Below are 24,080 nucleotides of genomic sequence, written 5' to 3'. Positions count from 1 at the left end.
AGAGATGAACATTCAGGTCCTAAGCATTTAGGTCCTCACAATCTATTCTTGCTGAAGTGACCTGAACAAAAGCAGATGGAGTGGGGTCGAGTGGGGGAAAAGCTTTCCAGGGAGAGGGAACACCACATTCTAAGGCTACACATCCAGAAGGAGCTTGAGCAATCCAGGAAGGGCGCAGCGTGGGGTGGCTGATGACCTTGAGGACCAGCTAAGAAACTTGGATTATTTACTAACAAAAATAAAGGAGCCACCATTTGTTGAGGGTTTCCTCTGACATTTCCATCAAAACTACGTAAATCCATCAAAACTACCCCAGCAAGGTAGATTTAATAAATCCAGTTGTATACAAAAGGGAACCACCAGAAGCCATAGAAGGGCTGCATACAGGGAGGCGACTTGATCAATTTCGTGTTTTACAAAGATCCCTCAGATCATGTGTTGGAGTGATAGGAAGTACTCTACTGACTCTACTGAACTCCATACTTTAAAAAATATATAACATTTATCATTTTCTCTTTTACTCCACAATTTATACTCACTGTAGAAAATATTAAAAATATAAGAAAGTTTGAAGAAACAAAAAATTGTCACTTGTACTTTCCAGAGACATCTCAATTGATACTTTTCTTCCAGTCTTTTTTTTCTATGCAAAAAATATATAGTTATTAGAATGCCTGACAGAAGGAAGATGGAAAGAGACCACTGTGACGCATTATTGATATTCCCTCTTCTCTTCCTCTCCATGGTATTAAGGCCATACCAAGAGGAGAGGCTGATTTCCCTACACGTGTCAGGGAAAGTCCCAACTCTGCGGCAGGGACCCAAGCTTGCCATTTTCGCCGGTCTCTAGGGGGCGCTGCCCCGAGACTGGGCGGGGAGGGAGAGAAGGCGGTGCGAAAACGCGTTTGAACTTGGGCCCTGCCGCCGCCCGTAACCGGCGTCCCCAACATGGCGGCTCCCCAAGATGTCCACGTCCGGATCTGTAACCAAGAGATTGTCAAATTTGACCTGGAGGTGAAGGCGCTTATTCAGGTACTGATCCCGGGACCCCTGCCGGGCTCCAGCAGCCCTAACCCAAGCTCTGCTGGTCTGTGAGCTCGGTAGTGTCACTCCCGAACTTTCCCCACTTGGTTTCCCAGGCCACCGGCTCCGCCCCATGACCGGCTCCCCGCCCTGGTCCCTATTTGGTTGTGTCCCCGTGACTGCTGGCCTTGATCCTTTTTCCGGGTGCCACCGGATCGCCCATCTCCAGAGCACCCAACTGTTCTCCGCCCCTGACCCAGCTACTGCTTGGAGGCTCGGCTTTGCCACTTCCACTTGCAGTCCTGATCGTCGCCCCGCCCCTGACCTCCTCACAACTTACCTGCCACCCTGCTTGGCCCCGCCCTCTGATGCTGCTTCCCCATTCTCTGGTAGCGCCCGGTAGGCAGCTAGCCCCGCCCCCTGCTGGCCAGCTCCCCTGGCATCCAAGGGCACCTGGCTCGGGAGGCACCAGGTGAAACGAATGTAACCTGGACCGTAGTTGTGATTTTATGCTTGAGGAAATCGAATACGGCGCCAAGGCCTAGGTTAGAAGGCAGGCCTGGGTCAATGGCAAAACTGGGACCTGGACTGGGAAAGTCAACCTAGGAATAACACCTTAGAGTGTTACCCCGTTTGAACAGAGAGGAAATGAGGTGTTTTCGCCTTAAGCCATTTAAGGGTAGAGGTAAAATAAACGAGTTGACGTAGACAAGAATTAGGAATGTAGACACGGTTCCATGAGTTTAGCAAAAAGAAACCAAGAGTTTTAAACCTTGCTTTTTGGTTTGTTTTGTTTTTCGTCTTTGTTTGTTTTGGCGACGGAGTCTCGCTCTGTCGCTCAGGCTGGAGCGCAGTGGCGCAGTGGCGCGATCTACTCACTGCAAGCTCCGCCTCCCGGCTTCATGGCATTCTCCTGCCTCAGCCTCCCGAGTAGCTGGGACTACAGGCGCCCGCCACCCCGCCCAGCTCATTTTTGTATTTTGTTTAGTAGAGACGGGGTTTCGCCGTGTTAGCCAGAATGGTCTTGATCTCCTGACTTCGTGATTTGCCCGCCTCGGCCTCCCAAAGTTCTGGGATTACAGGTGTGAACCACTGCGCCCGGCCTAAACCTTGGTTTTTAAAGCAAATCATTTTCAACAAAGTCACTAAACATTAGATGTAGACTCAGAGTTTGTAACGAGGTGTGGCAAAAAGTGCAGGAAAGTAGGGCTCCCCAGATAAACCAGATGCAGAATAAACCAAATTAGATGCAGAATAAACAAATACGGTGCAAAGAAGTGTGATTAAATTAATAACCAGAGAAAAAGTGAAATTTGATGCAGATATTTAAAACTTCTCGAACTTCACTTCTCCAATTTATACATTACAAAACTTCTGGGCCAGTTAGAGAAAAATAAACTTAGATTTCATACAAATGAAATCACATTTTCACATAATCTGAATTGCTTAGGCACCCTTCTGTACTCTTTCTAACTTTTGGGTTCTTGTGATTGCTGATGAGAAAGATTGATTATAGCTGAATGTATTGCACCCTTACTGTGTTCCAGCAGCTCTGCTAAGTGCTTTACATACATACATAATCTATGATGTTCTCTGAGGTAAGTAGGGTTGTGATGAGGAAACTGAGACACAGAGAATTTAAATAACTTTCCAGGTAACTTTACACAGCTAATAAGTTGCTACAGCCAGGATTCGAATCCACATGGTCTGTCTCCAGAGCCTGCTCTGAAAACTGGCACCAGTAATTCTGAATGTCCAGCAACAGATTCTAAATCTGCCCTTAAACATGTTTATATAAACACTCTAACTTATCACTGACGGTTTGTAAAATCACACTGAAAAAGTTAATCTCATCATATGAGGCCAGATCTTTAAACATCCTCATCTTACAAATTGAAAGGATCTAAGGTTCTAAAGTTATAGTATAACTTTCGCATGTCCATTCTTGTTGGGCATATAAGCTGTTTTAAGCTTTTTCATACTGGCCAGGTAATGTTTTGTTAAAATTTAGGCACTAAAAATTAGGTCAAAGCAGTTGTGTTTCTTTCTAGGCTTTTATATTAATTCAACATTAATCTAAAGAGGAATGAGAAAAATGCCAATGATAATGTTTTTGCTTGTGTTGCAGAGGTAAACAGCAAAGATCAGGATGAATTATAGTCAGTATCAGTACATTAATATTAGTTGGTCTAAACCAACTCTCTCACTGTATGGATGGTGTCATTTCATTTCATTGCCTTAAGAAAGGCCTTTCATCTGTTCAATGTCTCCTAGGATATCCGTGATTGTTCAGGACCCTTAAGTGCTCTTACTGAACTGAACACTAAAGTAAAAGAGAAATTTCAACAGTTGCGTCACAGAATACAGGTGGGTATTCTCAGAACTGAGATGCTGAGTATCTATCAATGAAGGGGGCTCAGTCCTGGGTGTATCCTCTGCTTGAGAGCCGTCTGGGTTCTTCAAACACCAGCTGATGGGAGCAGTAAACACTTAAGACAGTGAGGGTGACTCTGTACTAACCTGCTCTCCAGGTAAAAACGAGAAACCTTTACGTGCACAACACTGCCAGCTGTGTCAACAAGTGGATGGCAGGAACAGCATTATCCTTGGAATTTTTGAAACCCTGGGGCCACTTCAAATACTTTCTCTTCTCTACCATTCTTTCTACCCTATTCATTCATTCACTACCTCAATCCATCACACTCCTGGGTTTTTTTTTTTTTTTTTTTTTTTTTTAATGCTGTTACTTTGCTCAGCATCTTCCTTATTTCAGTAGTCACCAGTCACATCATGTACACATTCAATATGCCTGAATTCAACTGTGGTATATGTGCTGTCTCAGAAAACACTAGAGGGTGACAAGTAGCAGTTTTGTTTGTTTGTTTTATTTATTTCATGTTTTATTCTTATTACACTGGGCTGGGCAAAGGGTTGTGCACCACCGTATAGATCATGTTATTCTGTTGCTTTCATTTTTAAAAATGAAAATGAGGCCAGTAGTTTGAGAACAGCCTGGCCAACATGGCAAAACTCTATCTCTACTAAAAATGCAAAAATTAGCTGGGCGTGGTGGCACACACCTGTAATCCCAGCTACTTGGGAGGCTGAGGCAGGAGAATCTCTTGAACCCAGGAGGCAGAGGTTGAAGTGAGCTGAGATCATGCCACTGCACTCTAGCCTGGGTGACAGAGCAAGATTGTCTCAAAAAAAACCAATTTTTTTTTTTTTTTTTTTAAATAGAGATGGAGTCTCATTATGTTGCTTGGGCTGGTCTTAAGTTCCTGGGCTCAGGCAATCCTCCTGCCTCAGCCTCTGAAAGTGCTGGGATTACAGGCATAAGCCCAGACTATTGTGTTGCCTTCAGACACAATTGGGATTTGGGTTCTAATTGTTTCCAAGTTCAGGATCTAGATCAGAATCAGACGACGAAGACCACTGTTTTGTGGGTCTAAGGGCTGCTGAGAAAAAGCCAGGAAACAGGTATAGAGCTGACTATGGAGGGCTCATGTTTCAAGGCTCCCATCTGGGCATCCAAGGATCCTGCATGCAGCTCATAGGTAGAGGGGCCCACAGCAGCCCCTCAAAGTGAACAGGGATGGCACAGGCCTAGAGCTGGAACTCAGAAGTTGGAAGGATGACTGTGTCTGCACACCTAAAAAGATGTTGTCCATCTGTATCCTGGAATCCTGTGTAGGCCCTCTCCATGAGGACAGGAACAGGGTTGGCTCCTTGGCCTCTAGTTGGCCTCATGAGTAGTCCAGTAAAAGTCCTGCAAACTTGTCATTATCTGGAGACATTCCTGCCAGCTCCTCTTCACGCCCCTCTACTTGAAACACTAGGCAATTTCTTTATATTGTTCGTGATTCTTCTTCCTCAGTTCTTTAAATTTGAGATAATTGCATTCTTTTAAGAAACTCTGGATCTCCTGGTCACTCCAAGGGTTGATTACTGTTCTGATGGTTTTTCTGGTTTCTTGGTTTCTTCTTCCTTCTTTATTTCCTGAGGGTTTTCTAGTAATTTCAGTCTGATGTCTTAGGTTCTCCATTTTTATCCCTGAGTTTCCTGAGTTTTCTCCTGGGATTGTTCTCACCACAGCCACAGGACCTAATGTTGGGTTGGCAGAGAACTAGCACTTACTCTGCCCTAATGGGATCCAGGAGAGTCAGGAGGTACTCTGAGTGTGGAAACTTGCCTGCTCCTCTAGACTTCTGGAGGTCTCTTAGAAGTAGCAGTTTGAATAGTGGAGATGTTTCCACTGCTGTGCCTTCAGTGGGGGTGAGGTGGGTGTCATGGATCTGCCCATCTGTATTAGTTTGTTTTCATGCTGCTGATAAAGACATACCTGAGACTGGGAAGAAAAAGAAGTTTAGTGGACTTCTGACGTGGCTCGGGAGGCCTCATGATCATGGCAGAAGGCAAAGAGGAGCAAGTCACGTCTTAGGTGGATGGCGGCAGGCAAAGAGAGAGCTTGTGCAGGGAAACTCCTGTTTTTAAAACCATCAGATCTCATGAGACTCATTCACTATCATGAGAATAGTGCAGGAAAGACCCACCTCTATAAGTCAGTCACCTCCCACCAGGTTCCTCCCATGACATGTGGGAATTGTGAGAGTTACAATTCAAGATGAGATTTGGGTGGGGACACAGCCAAACCATATCACCATCCCTGGATAGGTCTTGTGGCACCTGGTCTTGTGGTATTGGAGTTTTGTATTGGGCCTTTCTTGCATTGCTATAAAGAAATACCTGAGGCTGGTAATTTATTTTAAAAAATGGGTTAAGCTGGCTTATGGTTCTGTGGGCTGTATGGGAAGCATAGCAGCATCTGCTTCTGGGGAGGCTTCAAGAAGCTTCCGGTCATGGCAGAAGGCAAAGAGGGAGCAGGCATGTCACATGACAAAAGCAGGAGCAAGAGAGAGAGAGATTGAGTGAGAGCTCACTTATTAAGAGGATGGCTTATGCCATTCATAAGGGATGCATCCCCATGATCCAGACACCTCCCACCAGGCCCTACCTCCAACACCGGGGGTTACCATTCAGCATGAGATTTGGGCAGGGACAAATATTCAGACTATATCAGGTCTAAAGACTTGTGCTTTTTTGGCCAGCACAGTGGCTCACTCCTGTAATCCCAGCACTTTGGGAGACCAAGGCAAGTGGATCACTTGAGGCCAGGAGTTCAAGACCAACCTAGTCAACATGTCGAACCTCCGTATCAGCTAAAAATACAAAAATTAGCTGGGCATGGTGACCCGTGCCTGTAATCCCAGTTGTTTGGGTGGCTGAGGCATGAGAATTGCTTGAACCTGGGAGCTGGAGGTTGCACTGAGCCGAGATTGTGCCATTGCACTCCAGCCTCGGTGACAGAGCAAGACCCTGTCTCAAAAAAAAAAAAAAAAAAAAAAAAATTGTGCTTTTCATATAACATGGCCCCCAAAGCCCACCAGCAACTCTGTTTTTGCTTAACAGAGGTAGACAGTCTGTTCTAAAGCTGGTAGAAAAGCTGGCCAATTGGACCTCTGAGAAACAGGATGTCTGTGTCCTGTGTTTTGCCTACCTAAGAGATTTTCAAGAGCAATTTTGAAAATGTGCAATTTTTGCTATTGGAGTTAATTATAGAATTTTAGCAGCGTCACCATACCTAGCTGACCTCTTCCTGCCTCCATCTTCAGTACTGATTTAATCATCTTAATTTTTTATTTTTGAAAGGATGTTCCTTTTACATGTTTTATATATGTGTCTGTATTTGTATATATCAACATTTGGTGAAAAGTCTCAGTTATGCCCCAGTTTTGTTTTCTGTTCCCCTCTTCCAAACAAGTAGTCACTTTTGTTACTTATATATCACTCAAGTTTCTCTACTCAAATATTTAAAAAGACAAATTTCTTTTTTTAAATTTCTTTTCTTTTTTTTTTTTTTTTGAGATGGAGTCTCACTCTGTCGCCCAGGCTAGAGTGCAGTGGCGCGATCTCGGGTCACTGCAAGCTCCGCTTCCCGGATTCATGCCATTCTCCTGCCTCAGCCTCCTGAGTAACCGGGATTACAGGTGCGTGCCACCACGCCTGGCTAATTTTTCAGATTTTTAGTAGAGACGGGGTTTCACTGTGTTAGCCAGGCTGGTCTCGATCTTCTGACCTTGTGATCCGCCTGCCTCAGCCTCCCAAAGTGCTGGGATTACAGGCGTGAGCCACCGCGCCTGGCCATTAAGTATAATTTTATTATACGTATATTATACGTATATTGGAAATCTTTCCATTTCAGTAATTGGAGACTGTCCTCATTTTTCTTTTTCTTTTTCTTTTTTTTTTTTTTTTTGAGACAGGGTCTTGGGCTGTCACCCAGTCCAGAGTGCAGTGGTACAATCTCAGCTCACCACAGCCTTGACTTCCCAGGCTCAAGCGATTTTCCTCCTGCCTCAGTCCCCCAAATAGCTGGGACTGCAGCCGCACGCCACCTCCCCCCGCCGGCTAATTTGTGTATTTTTTATAGAGATAGAGTTTTGCCGTGTTGCTCAGGCTGGACTTGGACTCCTGGACTTGAGCAATCGTGGCCTCCCAAAGTGCTGGGATTACAGGCGTGAGTCACCGTTCTTGGCCTCTCATTCTTTTCTAAATAGCTGTCTTTTTTTTTTTTGCCAGTTCTCTATCAAAGGGCATTCATTTGAACTGCTTCCACTTTTTTTTTTAAGCTAACTTATTCCTTGACAGACTTTTCTTCAACTCAGCATGACTTCAACTCTCCAGCTATACCTGTTACCTTCAGTATGAGTATTTTTATGTTCTTTTTAAATATCTGGGTGCTCACCCAGTGTTTATTTCCTTCACTAATTAAAATGACCTCACGAATACGTTTACATTTACATATTTATGATGGCACCTAGAAGGGACCTAATAAGCACATGGCCGGTAAATGAATAACCCCATCCCAGTTTCAATCTGCATTTCTTAAGTATTTACATACTGTTTTTATACCTGGAAATAAATACAAGATTCCTGTTTGTTTGCCATTTTTAGCTTTTATTTGAATGTCTTTTTTGTGTGTTTCAAACAAGATTGTGTGATACTAGAGAACTGGCCTCGTATCCTCAAAATCGTGTGTTCAGCACATGGTAAATCTTGGGCATTGACTGTGTGTAAGTATCTGTGTGTTTGTCTTTGTACATAGAGCTCTCAAACTGGAATTTGAGAACTACTCGAGCCCGCCATTCCTTTCTCCCGAACTATCACTGGTTCTCTTTGACAGAACTTCCAGGCAATCTTTCATGAGTAAATTGTACATTTCTCCCCCTTTTTAATCTCTCCCTTTTTCCCATGCATTCATTCTTCCATTCAGTGACTCAGTGCCCAGTATGTGCTGGGCACAAGGAATATATGTAGTGAATAATGCGAGATACAGCTCTGCCTATTGATAAAATTTACATTCTTTTTTTTTTTTTTTTTTTTTGAGATGGAGTCTCGTTCTGTTGCCCAGGCTGGAGTGCCTCCTGGGTTCACGCCATTCTCCTGCCTTAGCCTCCCGAGTAGCTGGGACTACAGGCGCCTGCCACCACGCCTGGCTAATTTCTTTTTGTATTTGTAGTGGAGACAGGGTTTCACTGTGTTAGCTAGAATGGTCTCAATCTCCTGACCTCCTGATCCACCCGCCTCCGCCTCCCAAAGTGCTGGGGTTATAGGCATGAGCCACCACACCCGGCCTGTATAATTTACATTCTAATAGGAAATACAGATTTTACACAAATAATTATGAAAATAATTGATGACATTTGCAAAACTTTTCCAATTCACAGTTGATTATTTCTTTTATTCTCTACCTCAGCAATATTTGGGGGCATAAATTGAAAGTCATCTCTGAGCTATTGAAATGGTGGATACACAAACTTGTTCCAAACCAGCATGTGCAAATTGATACGTAAATAAGTAAATTAGTATAATTGAGCAAATACATTGATATTTCAGATCAATAGCGTGATTGAAGCTAGAACCTGTTTTAATTTGTAAACCAAAAAATGTGAATGGTGTAATGCTATCTTTAATTATAGTCCCTCTGATGGTTCTCTTATCTGAAGTTCTTGGGGTTTAATACTTCTGGGTATGTCTGCTGACCCTCACTTATGGTAGGTTATTTCCTCGGCGTTTGGTTATTTTGGACTGTGAGCACTCATCTTCAGCAGACCTCATCTGAGGGACTTTGTGCGGCTGGGTCGAGGCCAAGTCTCTACAGAGGTTTTTGCATTAGCTTCCCGCCAGGTCTCCTGGGATGATCACAAGTCTGAGAACACTTTTTTTTTTGAGATGGAGTCTCTGTCTGTCGCCCAGGCTAGAGTGCAGTGGCGCAGTCTCGGCTCACTGCAAGCTCCGCCTCCGGGATTCACGCCATTCTCCTGCCTCAGCCTCCCGAGTAGCTGGGACTACACCACGCCCGGCTAATTTTTTGTTTTTTTAGTTGAGATGGGGTTCCACCGTGTTAGCCAGGATGGTCTCAATCTCCTGACCTCATGATCTGCCCACCTTAGCCTCCCACATTGCTGGGATTACAGGCGTGAGCCACCACGCCCAACCGAGAACACTTTTTATGTTAATTTCTCTTCATGGAGTTTCACGAACCACTCAGGGAAGATAAATTGAACTCTAGATCAGTGGGAGGAGCAGCTCCCTGGTTGGTTATAAATTCTCAGGGGAGATTTTTTTTAACCCGTCTATTTGGAAGTCATAGCAAAAAAAAAGGCAGGCATCCATGTTTTCACTCTGTGCTGGTAGATGCACATTTTTCTAGACTATTTTCCTGTGTCTATAACCTTTCATGGGTTTTGGATTTGTGGTGATCTCGGTTCATCTTCCCAACCTCAGCCTCAGATGGCCCAAGGCTTCATTTTTCTGTCCCTACGTGAGCTCTCAAACCTTCAAGTGCTCAAACTGCCTATTACTCGTCTTCAATGAAATAGGCACAGAAATTGCGAGTATCTGGAAATGAACAGCAGTTTGATATTTTAATGATATCTAAGTGTGGGATCAGTGTGCTTGTATTTCGTCATTGTTTTTCTTTTCATTTCGGGCCTGCCTTTGGTGACAGGAGCAGCAGCTCTGACGCCAGGGTAGCCGTGCATACTCCCAGGCTGACTGTTCCAGCTGTTGTTCCCTTCTCACTTTTGGGCCATAGGGGTTTTCCTTACTTTCTTGCAGACTTAGCTATGGATTCAAAAGGATGTGTGTTATATGTTACCTAGCATTCTGAGGTGTTCTGTTTTAAAAGGGTGCTTCAAGTGCTATTGTATGCCCTTGGCAGAAATAGAAATGTTCTTCTGTTTTCATGTTGACTTTTGAAATCATTTTAACATGGAGTTATTTTTCCTCAAAGGACCTGGAGCAGCTGGCTAAAGAGCAAGACAAAGAGTCAGAGAAACAACTTCTACTCCAGGAAGTGGAGAATCACAAAAAGCAGATGCTCAGGTAGGCAGGGCCTGCCCCTACCAGAGGCCTCTGCTGGCTCACTTGTTCCCTGACTTACTGGTCGTTTTTTTTGAGGGACAGTGTCGCGCTCCATGACCCAGGTTGGAGTGCAGTGGTCTGATCTTGGCTCACTCCGCCCTGTGCCTCCCGAGTTCAAGCAAGTCTTCTGCCTCAGCCTCCTAAGTAGCTGGGATTACAGGCACCTGCCACTACCCCTGGCTAATTTTTGTATTTTTAGTAGAGACAGAGTTTCACTGTGTTGGCCAGGCTGGTCTCTAACACTGGCTTCATGTGATTCACCCACCTCAGCCTCCCGAAGTGCTGGGATTACAGGTGTGAGCCACCGCAGCTGGCTGATTGCGTCAGTTGCACACACACGGGTGGAATGTTCTCTCCCAATCAGTAATTCTCAAGTGGGGGCGAGTGGGGAAGGGATAAATAGGGCCTATCTGAGCAGGTGGAGCTGTGCATAGTTTACAAAAGCATATTTAACATTATACTGTATTGTGTATTTTTAAACAAAAAATATGATTGCTTTTGTAATACAGGGTCATTTTTTTATCTAAAAAAATGGTACCAGAAAAAAATCTACAGAAAGAAAACCTGCTTAAGGTGGACCACAATTTAGAAGGTTTTGAGTGGGATGCTATCTAAAAAAAAAAAAAAAGGCAACAAAAACCGTAAATTAAACAAAATTGAGATCAAAAGATAAAACCAACATTGAGGTTGTAATTGCAGGTGTGTGCTAATCCTTGATTATATAATTATAGCGATATGCCATTTCTTGTTATTGAATTGGGAGAGGTTTAACTTTTCCGATGAAATTGTCAGACAACATGAAACAGTATCTTTCCCTTCACATTTGACTTTTGTAGCAATCATAAAGAGGGTTTTTCCAATTATCTTTGAGGTATTCAAATCATTCTCTCTCTTTTTTAAAAATTTATTTTTGGCCAGGTGTGGTGGCTCATGCCTGGAATCCCAGCACTTTGGGAGGCAGAGGTGGGCAGATCACGAGGTCAGGAGTTCAAGACCAGCTTGACCAACATGGTGAAACCCTGTCTCTATTAAAAATACAAAAATTAGCTAGGCATGGTGGTGGGCACCTGTAATCCCAGCTACTCAGGAGGCTGAGGCAGGAGAATTGCTTGAACCTGGGAGGCAGAGGTTGCAGTGAGCTGAGATCGCCGCACTCCAGTCTGGGTGACAGAGTGAGGCACCATCTTAGAAAGAAAAAAAAAATTTTTTATTTAAAAAAAATTAAATTTTAGAAATGAGGTCCCGCTCTATTGCGCAGTCTGGAGTGCAGTCATAGCTGACTGCAGCCTCGAACTCCTAGGCTCAAGCGATCCTCTCACCTCAGCTTCCCAAGTAGTTGGGACTACAGGCACACTCCACTGTGCCTGGCTAGATCATTCTCTTTTGAAACCCCTGCTAAGTCGTCATTCGTATGGGTTTTCTCTTTGTCTCTTGTTCACTGGTCTGCCTCTGCCAGGTCTGTATTTGTGACTTTGCGTCTGATTTGAGCAATTTGCCAGCATCATCTTCCCTGAAAGCAGCTGCGTATGTAACAGTCAGCTGTCAGGAAGACACTGATTGGCAAAAACACAGGCACGGGGAGGCCAGTGTAAGCAGAGGGAGGGCTATATGAGTGGTGGGCAGTGATCCAGGGCTTGGCTGTTTCGCGATTACTTTATGTTATGATGGCTTTTGCTTTCCTGAGCCACCAAGCCTACTCAGATTGTAAACACTGAGTACAGAGGAGCCCTTGTATTAAGTATAGTAAGTTAGGCCAGACACGCTCAGCTTAGCATGGGTTTTAAAGCTGGGAATGGCCATCCACGATGTGGCATTACAGGCCAGAACAGAGAAAGCTGTCAATCTATACTTTGGGGCTGGGCGCAGTAGCTCACACCTATAATCCCAGCACTTTGGGGGCTGAGGCAGGAGGACTGCTTGAGCCCAGGAGTTTAAGACCATCCTGGGCAACAAAGCAAGACCCCATCTATTAAAAAAAAAATTAGCTGGGGGCATGGTGATGTGTGCCTATAGTCTCAACTACTTGGGAGGCCAAGGCAGGAGGGCAATGGGCTTGGGAGGTCAAGGCTACAGTGAGCCGTGATCATTCTGCTGCACTCTAGCCCTAGGAGACAGAACGAGACCCTGTCTCTTTTCTTTTTTTTTTGAGACAGAGTCTTGCTCTGTCGCCCAGGTTGGAGTGCAGTGGCGCAGTTTCAGCTCACTGCAAGCTCCGCCTCCCGGGTTCACGCCATTCTCCTGCCTCAGCCTCGTGAGTGCCTGGGACTACAGGGGCCCACCACCACACTTGGCTATTTTTTTGTATTTTTAGTAGAGATGGGGTTTCACCGTGTTAGCCAGCATGGTCTTGATCTCCTGACCTCGTGATCCGCCTGCCTCGGCCTCCCAAAGTGCTGGGATTACAGGTGTGAGCCACCGTGCCCGGCTGACCCTGTCTCAAAAAAAAAAAAAAAAAAAACAAGAAAAAAAAACAACAAAAAACTTTGGCAGTTGCAACAGTAGTTGTGCTTGCTTGGGTCATCATGCTTGTCACACCATACAGTGAGTATCTGTTTGCTTGTCTTTTTCCCAAATGAATGTGTGGTGGTAGAGGAGAGGTACAGACCCCTCCTTCATCTCTGGATCCCAGGGCCCTGCAGAACCCCCTTGCAAGCCGTTTCAAATGTAATGGATTCTTTAAAGTGGCAGGTGTGAAACGGCGGAGGAGGTGCTCATTAAGACCTTCAGCATAGAGGTGCTATTAGAAAACCACCCTGTCAGTTCATGTACTCTGTGTTTTGAGTTTTGAGTATTTCCAAAGATTAGCACGATTGGTTTGAGCTGGCTACATAAGAGTTCTGAAGTATGAGTTTGATTCTTAGACTCAGTTAACTTTTTCATAGTCTACCAACAACTGTCACATTTCTTTTTTTTTTTTTTTGAGATGGAGTCTCACTGTCATTGCCCAGGTTGGAGTACAGTGGCACGATCTTGGCTCACTGCAACCTCTGCCTCCCAGGTTCAAGTGGTTCTCCTGCCTCAGCCTCCTGAGTAACTGGGATTACAGGCACTTGCCATCATGTCCAGCTAATTTTTGTATTTTTAGTAGAGACAGGGTTTTACCATGTTGGCCAGGCTGGTCTCGAACTCCTGACCTCAAGTGAGCCACCCACCTTGGCCTCTCAAAGTGGGATTACAGGTGTGAGCCACTGTGCCCGGTCAACTGTCATATTTCTAACTCCAGGAAGCTGTTCACCAACTTTCCGTTATCACCCACAAGTTAGCGCAAGTGACGAATGTAGATCAGCTGTGTCAGTCAGGGCTCTGCTAATCCATCATGTTTCTGTCGTTCATGATTGGTCTGTAGTACGGAAAGAACAACAAACCTTGAAGAAGTGTTTTGAAAGATTGGCTTTTTGTGTGTGTGTGTGTTTTTTTTTTCCTTGAGACAAGGTCTTACTCTGTCACCCAGGCTGGAGTATAGTGGTACCATCACGGTTCACTGCAACCTCCACTTCCCAGGCTCAGGTGATCTTCCCTCCTCTGCCTCCTGGGTAACTGGGACTACGGGCATGCACCACCACCATGCCTGGCTAATTTTTTGTATTTTTAGTAGAGATGGGGTTTCTCCATGTTGCCCAGACTGGTCTCGAACTCCTGGGCTCAAGCAATCCACCCATCTTGGCCTCCCAAAGTGCTATGATTGCATGAACCACTGTGCCTGGCCACCATTTTTCATTTCCTACAAACTATATTAACTCAACAGCTGAAGGGCCAGAAATGGTTGTTCAAGATACTGGAGATGAGTAACTCATGGTTCTCAAGGGATGGCACCAACTAATGCACAGGCCATAGCAGTACAGCCTTAGAGGCAACAGGACAGAAGAAGAGCCTGTGTGCCCAGGTGGGAAGTTTGGATGTCTCCCTGAGTCCAGCCATTGTGGAGCTGTGCACAGAGGAGTGCTGTGTTCACAGCCCTTTGGGCTGACAGGGGTAGAGGGACAGCTACAGAGCCTCCCCGTGACGGCCTCCAGGGTCTGGTCAAGGGGTATCAGGACCTGAGCAAGAACAGTTGCTGGGGGACCAGGGGGAGGAAGTGGCAGGAGTTGGGATGGGCTCTGAAGGCCGTGCCTGGTGGCCTTCCCCCATGGTGGCCTTCCCCCTGGTGGCCTTTGTTGGTGGGAAGTGCTGTGAATTGAACTGACTTATGGCCTGGTGGAGTGCACATACTCACACATGAACCTTCCAATTCCAGCAATCAGACCTCGTGGAGGAAAGCTAATCTCACCTGCAAAATTGCAATCGACAATCTAGAGAAAGCAGAACTTCTTCAGGGAGGAGATCTCTTAAGGCAAAGGTACCTATTCTTTTATTTTTCTGGGCTCTGATAATAATAGATAACAATTGGCAAGGTATACAACCCACTGTAGGAAACCCCCTCTTGTTTTCAGCTTGGTGTTTAATTTGATTGTATAAGTAATTTTTTTTAAGTTTGAAAGAAATGCATACTTATTTGTAGTAAATTGGTAAAGAATGAATTACAAAATTAAAATATCAATTTTTTTTTTTTTTTTTCCTGAGACGGTCTCGCTCTTATAGCCCAGGCTAGAGTGCAGTGTCGCCATCTTGGCTCACTGCAACCTCTGCCTCCCGGGTTCAAGTGATTCTCCTGCCTCAGCCTCCCGAGTAGCTGGGATTACAGTTGCGCACGACTGCGCCCAGCTAATTTTTTGTATTTTTAGTAGAGACAGGGTTTCACCATGTTGGCCCGGCTGGTCTTGAACTCCTGACCTCAGGTGATCCACCCCCCTCAGCCTCCCAAAGTGCTAGGATTACAGGCGTGAGCCACCGTGCCCAGCCGAAAATATCAAATCTTATTACTCATGAACATTTTGGTATATTCCCTCCCTCATTTTTACTTCTTCTACATTTCTTACAAAGTCAAAATTGTACCATACATAAAATTCATATTCTTCTGTTTCAGCACAAGAGTTGCTCATTTAAAAAAAAAAAAACTTTTTAAGCCTAATTCTGACAGTACATAGTATGTAGATTGTATGTTAATACAATCCCCTGTGTGTGTTTGCATTTCTAATGTTTCAGGAGTGTAAGTAATACACCAGGGTACGTCTTAGAACATAAGGCTTTATCTGCATTTTGGATGTCTCCTTTGGAGGGATTTCCAGGGATGAGATGATTGAGTCAAAGGAATGAACATTACCAAGGCTCCTACATTGGCAAATTGCTTTACAGAAGGCAGCACTGGTTTAAGTTCCTACTAGCAGTCCACAGGGGCGTGGGTCTCAGCATACCCTTTCCAGCATTGAATGTGATCATTTAAAATATATATACTAATTGGATAGGTAAAACATGAGATCTCATTTGGATATGGGGCCTTCTTGCAGGGAGGCTTTTGTTGACATTCCTCCCCTTTCTCTTCCTCTGAACTTTTAGGAAAACCACCAAAGAGAGCCTAGCCCAGACATCCAGTACCATCACTGAGAGCCTCATGGGGATCAGCAGGATGATGGCCCAGCAGGTCCAGCAGAGCGAGGAAGCCATGCAGTCTCTAGGTAAAGCCAGGCCTGGAGCAGGAAGCTTCTCCCAGAGACATTGCTCTAGGGCCCTTGTCCCAGCACCTCTACTCTGGGCTCCTCCACCATAGTCCACACGAAGTTCACTGACTTGGGTGGCTTCTCCCTCATGAGATGACTTGACACCGTAGTCTTATCCAGAGTGGGATGTGCTGCTCGTATTTCTCTCTTTTTTTTTTGAGATGGAGTTTCTCTCTTGTTGCCCAGGCTGGAGTTCAAGCGATTCTCCTGCCTCAGCCTCCCGAGTAGCTAGGATTACAGGCATGCGCCACTACGCCTGGCTAATTCTGTATTTTTAGTAGAGACGGGGTTTCTCCATGTTGGTCAGGCTGGTCTCGAACTCCCGACCTCAGGTAATCTGCCCGCCTCAGCCTCCCAAAGTGCTGGGATTACAGGCATGAGATACTGTGCCCGGCCCATATTTCTATTTACTAGAAGACCCCACACCCCCATCAATGTTTCCTCAGGGGGAGCATTTGCAGGGGCCCATGTGAAAAGCAGAGGTCCCCAGCCCCTCTCCTAGAGAGGGTGTTGGCAGGGCTGGGTAAGGGGCCTGGGAGCCTGGTTTTCAGTGAGGGCTCTGGGGACCCATATGGCCTGGCAAGTTTGGGAATCGTTGCTTCAAGAGATGTTTGGTGAATCGGCTGCTGGTAGGACTGCTAGGACCTCATTTTACAATTATACTCCCCAATGTTATTTTTCCTATGAGTTCCTTTTAAAAGATGTGAATCACAGGCTGCAGGAGAGACTGCTTGAGGCCATCTGGTTTCCTCCAATAGTTTTCCCAGAGTGTCTCCTCCGTGACGCAGAAGGACATCAGCCCTCTCCAGGGTCCTTCAGTATAAGACAACAGAAAAAGGGTGTTTACTCCTTGAAACACTTTTGGAAAATTGCACACATGGACAAAAGTAGAAAGCATGGTATCCTGAATCCCCTAAGCCCTGAGCCCATTACCCCAGCCAGTCTCATTTCAGTTCTACCGTCAGCCCATCCCCCATCTGGATTATTTTGAAGGAAATCCCAGACATCGTCCATAAATATCTCAGTACAGCTCTCTAAAAGATAAGGGACTCTTTGGGGAAAAAGCAGAAACAACCCCGTAACTACAATACCATGATCACCCCTAGAAATTATAATTTTGAACCACTTTTTTTTTCAGTGTGCCAAATAGGCAGAAGCAAAAGGAAAGCAAGCAGGTGACCCCAAGGTCACTCCTTGGGTTTGCAACTTACCTGAACATTTGGGCTCGGAACCAGCCAGGGGCTTCCTCTTAGTGTGTGCTTGGAGAGAGAGGGAGCAAGGAGACAACTTGACCTCTGAGTCCAGGGCTTTTTTTTTTTTTTTTTTTTGAGACGGAGCCTCGCTCTGTTGCCCAGGTTGGAGTGCAGTGGCGCCATCTCAGCTCACTGCAAGCTCCGCCTCCCGGGTTCACGCCATTCTCCTGCCTCAGCCTCCCGAGTAGCTGGGACTACAGGCGCCAGCCACCATGCCCGGCTAATTTTTTGTATTTTTAGTAGAGACGGGGTTTCACCGTGTTAGCCAGGATGGTCTCGATCTCCTGACCTCGTGATCCGCCCACCTGGGCCTCCCAAAGTGCTGGGATTACAGGCATGAGTCACTGTGTCCAGCCGAGTCCAGGGCTTTTATGCTGTGGTGTGGTGACAGGATACCCCCTGCTAAGAGTGGGAAGGAGACACAAATGCTGGTGGCTTCTGGGGTGTTGAGAGGGTCCCTGTGTTCTCGGGGCCCATTTCGTAGAAGCGATAGCTATTGAAGAAAAGAGAAGAATACAGTTCTTAACCCTTTCCTTATGCCTCACAAATTCAGCTTGATTTAAAAGCCTACTAGGACCATAATTTTGAAACAAAAAGCTTATTAGGAATATGGTGTCTGGAATTTGCTGTACAATTGCAGGAGTTGGGAGTTGTGGGAGAGGGGGACAGGATTTCAGAGGTTGGTGGTCCTTAGTTAGGGGTGGTGGACACATGACATTTCATGATATCATGCTGTCTGCTTTGTGATGGTTTGAAATTCTCCATAATAATAAAGTTTAAAAAGAAAGGCCTATTCGGTTTTTACTTAGCAAGATCTCAGGGTTTTGAAATTGCAGCAGGCAGGTGTGGAGAAAGTGGGCAGAGAAGGATTCCTGTTCTGTGTTTGTTTTTCTCCTTTTATCTGTCATTTTCAAAACGCTGCTGTGTTTCCTCTGATAATTTATCTTACTCACTTATTACCTTTTAATTTTGTGAAAAGGTAACACATACAACATAGAGAAGGATAAAAACTCGAGCCCAGGACTGCCAGCAGAAACATAACAGGAGCCACATATGGAACTTTAAATTTTCTAGTAGACACATTTTAAAAGGTAAAAAGAAACATAAGAAATTAGTTTTAATAAGATAGTTTATTTAATCCATTATGTAAAATATTGTAATTTCAACATACAACTAATATTAAAAATTATTGAGATATTTTACATTCCTTTTTCTCTTTTTTTTTTTTTTTGAGACAGAGTCTCGCTCTGCCACCCAGGCTGGAGTGCAGTGGCGCCATCTTGGCTCACTGCAAGCTCCGCCTCCCGGGTTCACGCCATTCTCCTGCCTCAGCCTCCTAAGTAGCTGGGACTGTAGGCACCTGCCACCACGCCCAGCTAATTTTTTGTATTTTTAGTAGAGACGGGGTTTCACCATGTTAGCCAGGATGGTCTTGATCTCCTGACCTCGTGATCTGCCTGCCTCAGTCTCCCAAAGTGCTGGGATTACAGGCATGAGCCACTGCACCTGGCCCTTTTTCTCATATTAAGTCTTTGAAACATTGTGTGGATTTTGGCCAGGCACAGTGGCTCACACCTGTAATCACAGCGCTTTGGGAGGCCGAGGTGGGTGGATCACCTGAGGTCAGGAGTTCGAGACCAATCATTTGAACCCGGGAGGTGGAGGCTGTGATGAACCAAGATCATGCCTAGTGGCACTCCAGCATGGATGACAGTGAGAGTGCATCTCAAAAACAAACAAACAAAAAACATTTTGTGGATTTGACATTCACTGACATCTCCATTTGGATTAGCCACGTTTTTATATGCACAGCAGCCTTGCATGTCTAAGGGCTGCCATATTGGCCAGCACAGCTCTGGGCAGTACAAAAGGGACACAGAAAAGATCACTCTCTGTTCTGACCTCCAGCTGACCCCTACCTGCCAGCCCTCTGGTCCACTTCCCAGAGGCAACCACTGATACCAGTGTCTTTTTAAAAAAATATCTTGTGATCCTCCAAGCTTTTGTAACTTAAGCAAATGAAATACTATTTTATCTCCCTGTTTCTTACCTAAATGGAAACATTTCACAGGTGTTCCTTTACACTTTCCCTTTTCACTCAACGTATTCTATTCAGTGGCTGTTCTGATGATGCCTCACTCTGTTTTGTGAGAGAATCTCGCGAGGTACACCTTCTACCCTCAGCGTCAGGCCCAGATACCCATACTCAGAAATACATCTGACTCTGGGCACAATGATCGCTTAAGGAATGTTGGCATCTTCTTAGGTGTCACCTTCTTAAAGCTACAGCCAGTGTCCCTGGACTGAGGGACTGGTATGTGTGAGGGCTTAAGGCAGAGCCTGGCACACCTTTGCCCTTTTGCGATCCTGCAAAGAGCCAGTCTGGCCAGCAGATGTCCTAGAGGCCACACCTCACAGGTGGAAGGTTCTGGTGTGTTCGGCTGCTGCCCCAACACAGACCTCACAGTGCCCGCCCAAGATCCTCGGGTTGGTTTTGTGGCTGGTGGTTCCCCTGAACAGCGTCCATCTGCTTCAGAGAGCTGAGGAGGTGGCTGGGGGAGCAAGCCTCTTCTGCCCTTCTCCCTGGTGATATTCATGTTCGAGGACTCCCAAACAAACCGCCTCACTCTCTGGAGCTGATGGGACCTGGGGAGGAGCCTTTCCTTGTCCACTCCTTGGCTAGTCTCCACATGCTTTGATTCCAGCTCAGAGGAACTCACTCGAGAATGCTGGTTTTTATCAGCGTCCCAGCCAGCAGGGTGAGATCTTTGGATCTTGAGCTGCAGTCTCTCTGAGTTGGGCCTCCTTCCTCTCTTGTTTCAGTCACTTCTTCACGAACGATCCTGGATGCAAATGAAGAATTTAAGTCCATGTCAGGGACCATCCAGCTGGGCCGGAAGCTTATCACAAAATACAATCGCCGGGAACTGACGGACAAGCTTCTCATCTTCCTTGCGCTGGCTCTGTTTCTTGCTACGGTCCTCTATATCGTGAAAAAGCGGCTCTTTCCGTTTTTGTGAGATCCCAAAGGTGCCAGTTCTGGCCCTTTCAGCTCCTGTTTCAGGATCCTGGTTCCTGAGCTCTAGGCTGCCAAGCTGAGCCACACACCCCTCCATTTGTGCCACGTGCCTGCAGGTTGGATGGAACATAGTGCCCCACTTTTCTGCAAGTGGCTGGCTTGTAAAGGGTGAACAGAACCATGGGAGGCAGACCTGTCATTGGGATGCCGCCCTGGGGACATAGGAACTGCCTCCTTCCCCCATCGTGCACTATGGGAGGTCGCGGCCACTCTGTGGGGCACTTAAAGTCCACCCTCCAGGACCCGAGGCCTCTCCTGTCTCCCTCTCCCACCGGGCCCTTAAATGCCAGATCTGGTGGAGTGAAGAGAGAAGAGGTAGGAAGAAAGGTGATGAAAACTCCTGGTCATTCCTTGAATAAACTTGATTTTATTTAATAGAATAAAATGTATTGGATTTTGTAAGCTAGCCCTCTGGGAATGTGTGTTCCTCTTTCCTTTTTTTTTTTTTTTTTTTTTTGAGATGGAGACTTACTCTGTCGCCCAGGCAGGAGTGCAATGGTGCAATCCTGGCTCACTGCAGCCTCTGCCTCCTAGGTTCAAGAGATTCTCTTGCCTCAGCCCCCCAAGTAGCCGGGATTACAGGCGTCCACCACCCCACCCTGCTAATTTTTGTGTTTTTATAGTAGAGATAGGGTTTCTCCATGTTGGCCAGGCCGATCTCAAACACCTGACCTCAGGTGATCCACCCGTCTTGGCCTCCCAAAGTGCTGGGATTACAGGTGTGAGCCACCAAGCCCGGCCCTCTTTTCTTGATGTCTGGATTTCTAGGACATGAACTTAGATTATTTATTCATTCATTCAACAAAGAATTATCATTATTATTTTCTTTCTGTCCCCACCCAACAACAAGGAACTATTAAATAGCTGCCACACACATGGTGTTATAGACACTGCTGAACATTACAAATACATTGGTAAACCAGACGTGGTTCCTTCCTCAAGGAGGAACAGAAGGAGGCACAGAAATAAAATCTTCCAGACTATCAGGAAGGAGGGTCCAACAGCCCCTGTTCAACCAGGTGTGGTGACTGATACCTCTAATCCCAGCATTTTGGGAGGCTGAGGCAGGATGATCACTTGAGCCTAGGAGTTCAAGACCAGCTGGGCAACATAGCAAGACCCTGTCTGTATTAAAAACAAAACAAAACAAAACAGAACAGAAAACAGCCCTTGTTGGAAGTGGCTCATACCAACATCTGAAAAGGTTGAGAGATGCCTTTCTCTCCCGCAGCAGCCTGGCCAGGCCTGGGGGTGTGCAGTGATTCGGGCTGGCACATGCCTTTCTCTCTGATGTCCAGAGCTAAGTATAACCAAGGAGGGAGAAGCTAGTGAGAAGCTGAGACTGTGTGAGCCTGAGTTCTGTCTAGGCCAGATGGAGAGGGCCCAGGCTAGGCCAGCCCTAGAGGTGCTGTGTCTTTTGTGCTACAGGCCTGGCTGACCTCAAGCTTGAAATCCCAGCCTCCCCCACTATTGATAGCCCCAGAGGACTTAGGAGGGGCAGTGTGGAGGCTGAAGGGAAAGTGGAAAGAACATGGACTTTGACCCTTGGCTCAAACACTTGGTTTTGAGATTTGGCTCCACTGCTAATGGACCACAGGACCATTGGCAAGTTACCTTATGTTGCTAAACCTCAGTTTTCCCATCTGTGAAATGGAGGAGATAGTCCATATGGGTCCTCATAGAAGACCACTTGAGAATGCAAAGAGAATATAAAGCAGCAAGTGTAGCTGGCTGTCTTCAGACCAGGCCTGCCATGGCGTTTCCAAATGCTGCCACCCCCAGGGCCCTGGGCACTGAGATTTCCTGCAGCTGACAGCAGAGGTGCTTCAGGAAAAGCTGGGCCCGGCACTAGCATTCTGTTAGAGGTGTTTGAGCAGAGGATGTCGAGAGTTACGGCCTCAGTTATAAAGTGGCAGATCATCATGGCACCAAGTTATAAAAACCTAGCTGCACATCTCAGACTAGCTTCATGAGTGGATTCTAAATACACACACACGCACACACACACGCGCGCAAGCACAGATATTTTGTAGGCTGTATATCATCCTCAAACAATTCCTGGCCCCAAAAGGCATTCACTGCAGATTGTGCACACATGTGTCTTATTTATAGTCAAATTAAAGCTGAGAATAAAGCACAGATGGGAAATTCCCACTCAGATTCCAGCTGTAAGTGCAGCAGATGGATGTTATCAAGTTAGGATTTTCTTGTCTTAACATTTTTCCTTACTGCTTCCCACTAATTGTCAACATCCTCCTCACAATATGGAATTGCGTGGGCTCTATATGGCCTAAAAATGCTCCCTTTGACACTGTATTCCTCTTTTACTTGCCTCCTTCTGAAAATAGAGTCAAATGTGACCCATTTTGAAATGTCATTGATAACAACATCTTGCAACCTCCATCAGCCACCAGGGTTAATCCTTCCCCAAAGCAGAGCGCGGCCCTCTCGGTGCTCAACCATGAGAGGGCAGTGTCCACATTTGCTCTACCGTCTTGCAGTGAGTGTGGTAATCTTCATCGGTCCATTTGAAATGTTCTTATGGATATATATGCACTGCATGCATACGTATATATGTACTGCATATGTATATGCAGTATATATATGTAGGTATCAGATTTTTTTTTTTTTGAGACGGAGTCTCGGTCTGTCACCCAGGCTGGAGTTCTGTGGCACTATCTCAGCTCACTGCAACCTCCGCCTCCTGGGTTCAAGCAGTTCTCTGCCTCAGCCTCCCGTGTAGCTGGGATTACAGGCACTAACCACCATGCCTGGCTAATTTTTTTTTTGTATTTTTAGTAGAGACCGGATTTTACCATTTTGGCCAGGCTGGTCTTGAACTCCTGACCTCGTGATCTGCCTGCCTTGGCCTCCCAAAGTGCTGGGATTACAGGCGTGAGCCACTGTGCCTGGTCAGATTTTTAAAAACATAAATGTATGAAACTTACTTGTATTTTGTTTTTGGAATATGTTTCCTAAGTGGCCTTAATTTTCACTGTTAAACAGTAATGCAAGCTCAGATGCTCCATTTTTTTTTTTTTTTTTGAGTCAGGGTCTTTCTCTTTTGCCCAGGCTGGAGTGCAGTGGTGCGATAACGGCTCACTGCAACCTCTGTCTTCCAGGCTCAAGAGATCCTCCCACCTCAGCCTCCTGAGTAGCTGGGACTACAGGTGTGCACCACCACACCTGGCTAAATTTTGTTTATTTTTTGTAGAGATGAAGTCTCACTTTGTTGCCCAGGCTGGTTTCAAACTCCTGGGCTCAAGCAATCCTTCTGCCTCAGCCTCCTAAAGTACTGGGATTACAGGCATGAGCCACTGTGCCCAGCTCAGCTGTGACGTTTTGATGAGCTGACAGTCAAGGAGTTAAAGGTATGGAGTAGCCATCAAGAGATCTTTCCCTCAAAAAGTATTTACTGAACACCTACTATGTACCAGGCACTTGTGTTAGAGCTACACAGTGAACAAAACAAAGATTGTCTGTCGTCATGGAGCTTCTGGTGTATGGGGGATGGTGGGCAGATGATAACAATACCGGAAATAAGCGGTTTGGAAGAGTGGAGCTGATTGATGGTGATCTGGATGGAGAGGTGGGGGCAGGTTTGCAGTGTTAAGCAGAGTGGTCAAGGTTGGTCTCACTGGGGAA

The 24,080-nt window shown here is 45.8% G+C and overlaps 1 protein-coding gene across 1 annotated transcript; it reads left to right on the top strand.

Moving 5' to 3' along the window:
- Nucleotides 1-903: 903 nt before the first annotated feature.
- On the top strand, nucleotides 904-20,841 carry BNIP1 (BCL2 interacting protein 1). Its single transcript, XM_008015314.3, has 6 exons — nucleotides 904-1,032; nucleotides 3,298-3,390; nucleotides 10,379-10,470; nucleotides 14,744-14,845; nucleotides 15,943-16,061; nucleotides 20,180-20,841. Exons 1-6 carry the CDS (start codon nucleotides 949-951, stop codon nucleotides 20,374-20,376), a joined length of 687 nt encoding a protein of 228 aa, XP_008013505.1. The 5' UTR covers nucleotides 904-948; the 3' UTR covers nucleotides 20,377-20,841.
- The last annotated feature ends 3,239 nt before the right edge of the window (nucleotides 20,842-24,080 follow it).

This window comes from Chlorocebus sabaeus, chromosome 23 (genome assembly GCF_047675955.1).
Source record: "Chlorocebus sabaeus isolate Y175 chromosome 23, mChlSab1.0.hap1, whole genome shotgun sequence".
NCBI lineage: Eukaryota > Metazoa > Chordata > Mammalia > Primates > Cercopithecidae > Chlorocebus > Chlorocebus sabaeus.
This window is presented reverse-complemented; position numbering and strand designations above follow the sequence as displayed.

Excerpts from the sequence above, each read along its gene's own strand:
- BNIP1 (XM_008015314.3), top strand. The coding sequence starts at position 949 with ATGGCGGCTCCCCAAGATGTCCACGTCCGGATCTGTAACCAAGAGATT. Across the intron at positions 3,391-10,378 it reads AGTTGCGTCACAGAATACAG|GACCTGGAGCAGCTGGCTAA; the intron begins GTGGGTATTCTC and ends TTTTCCTCAAAG. Across the intron at positions 16,062-20,179 it reads GGAAGCCATGCAGTCTCTAG|TCACTTCTTCACGAACGATC; the intron begins GTAAAGCCAGGC and ends CTCTTGTTTCAG.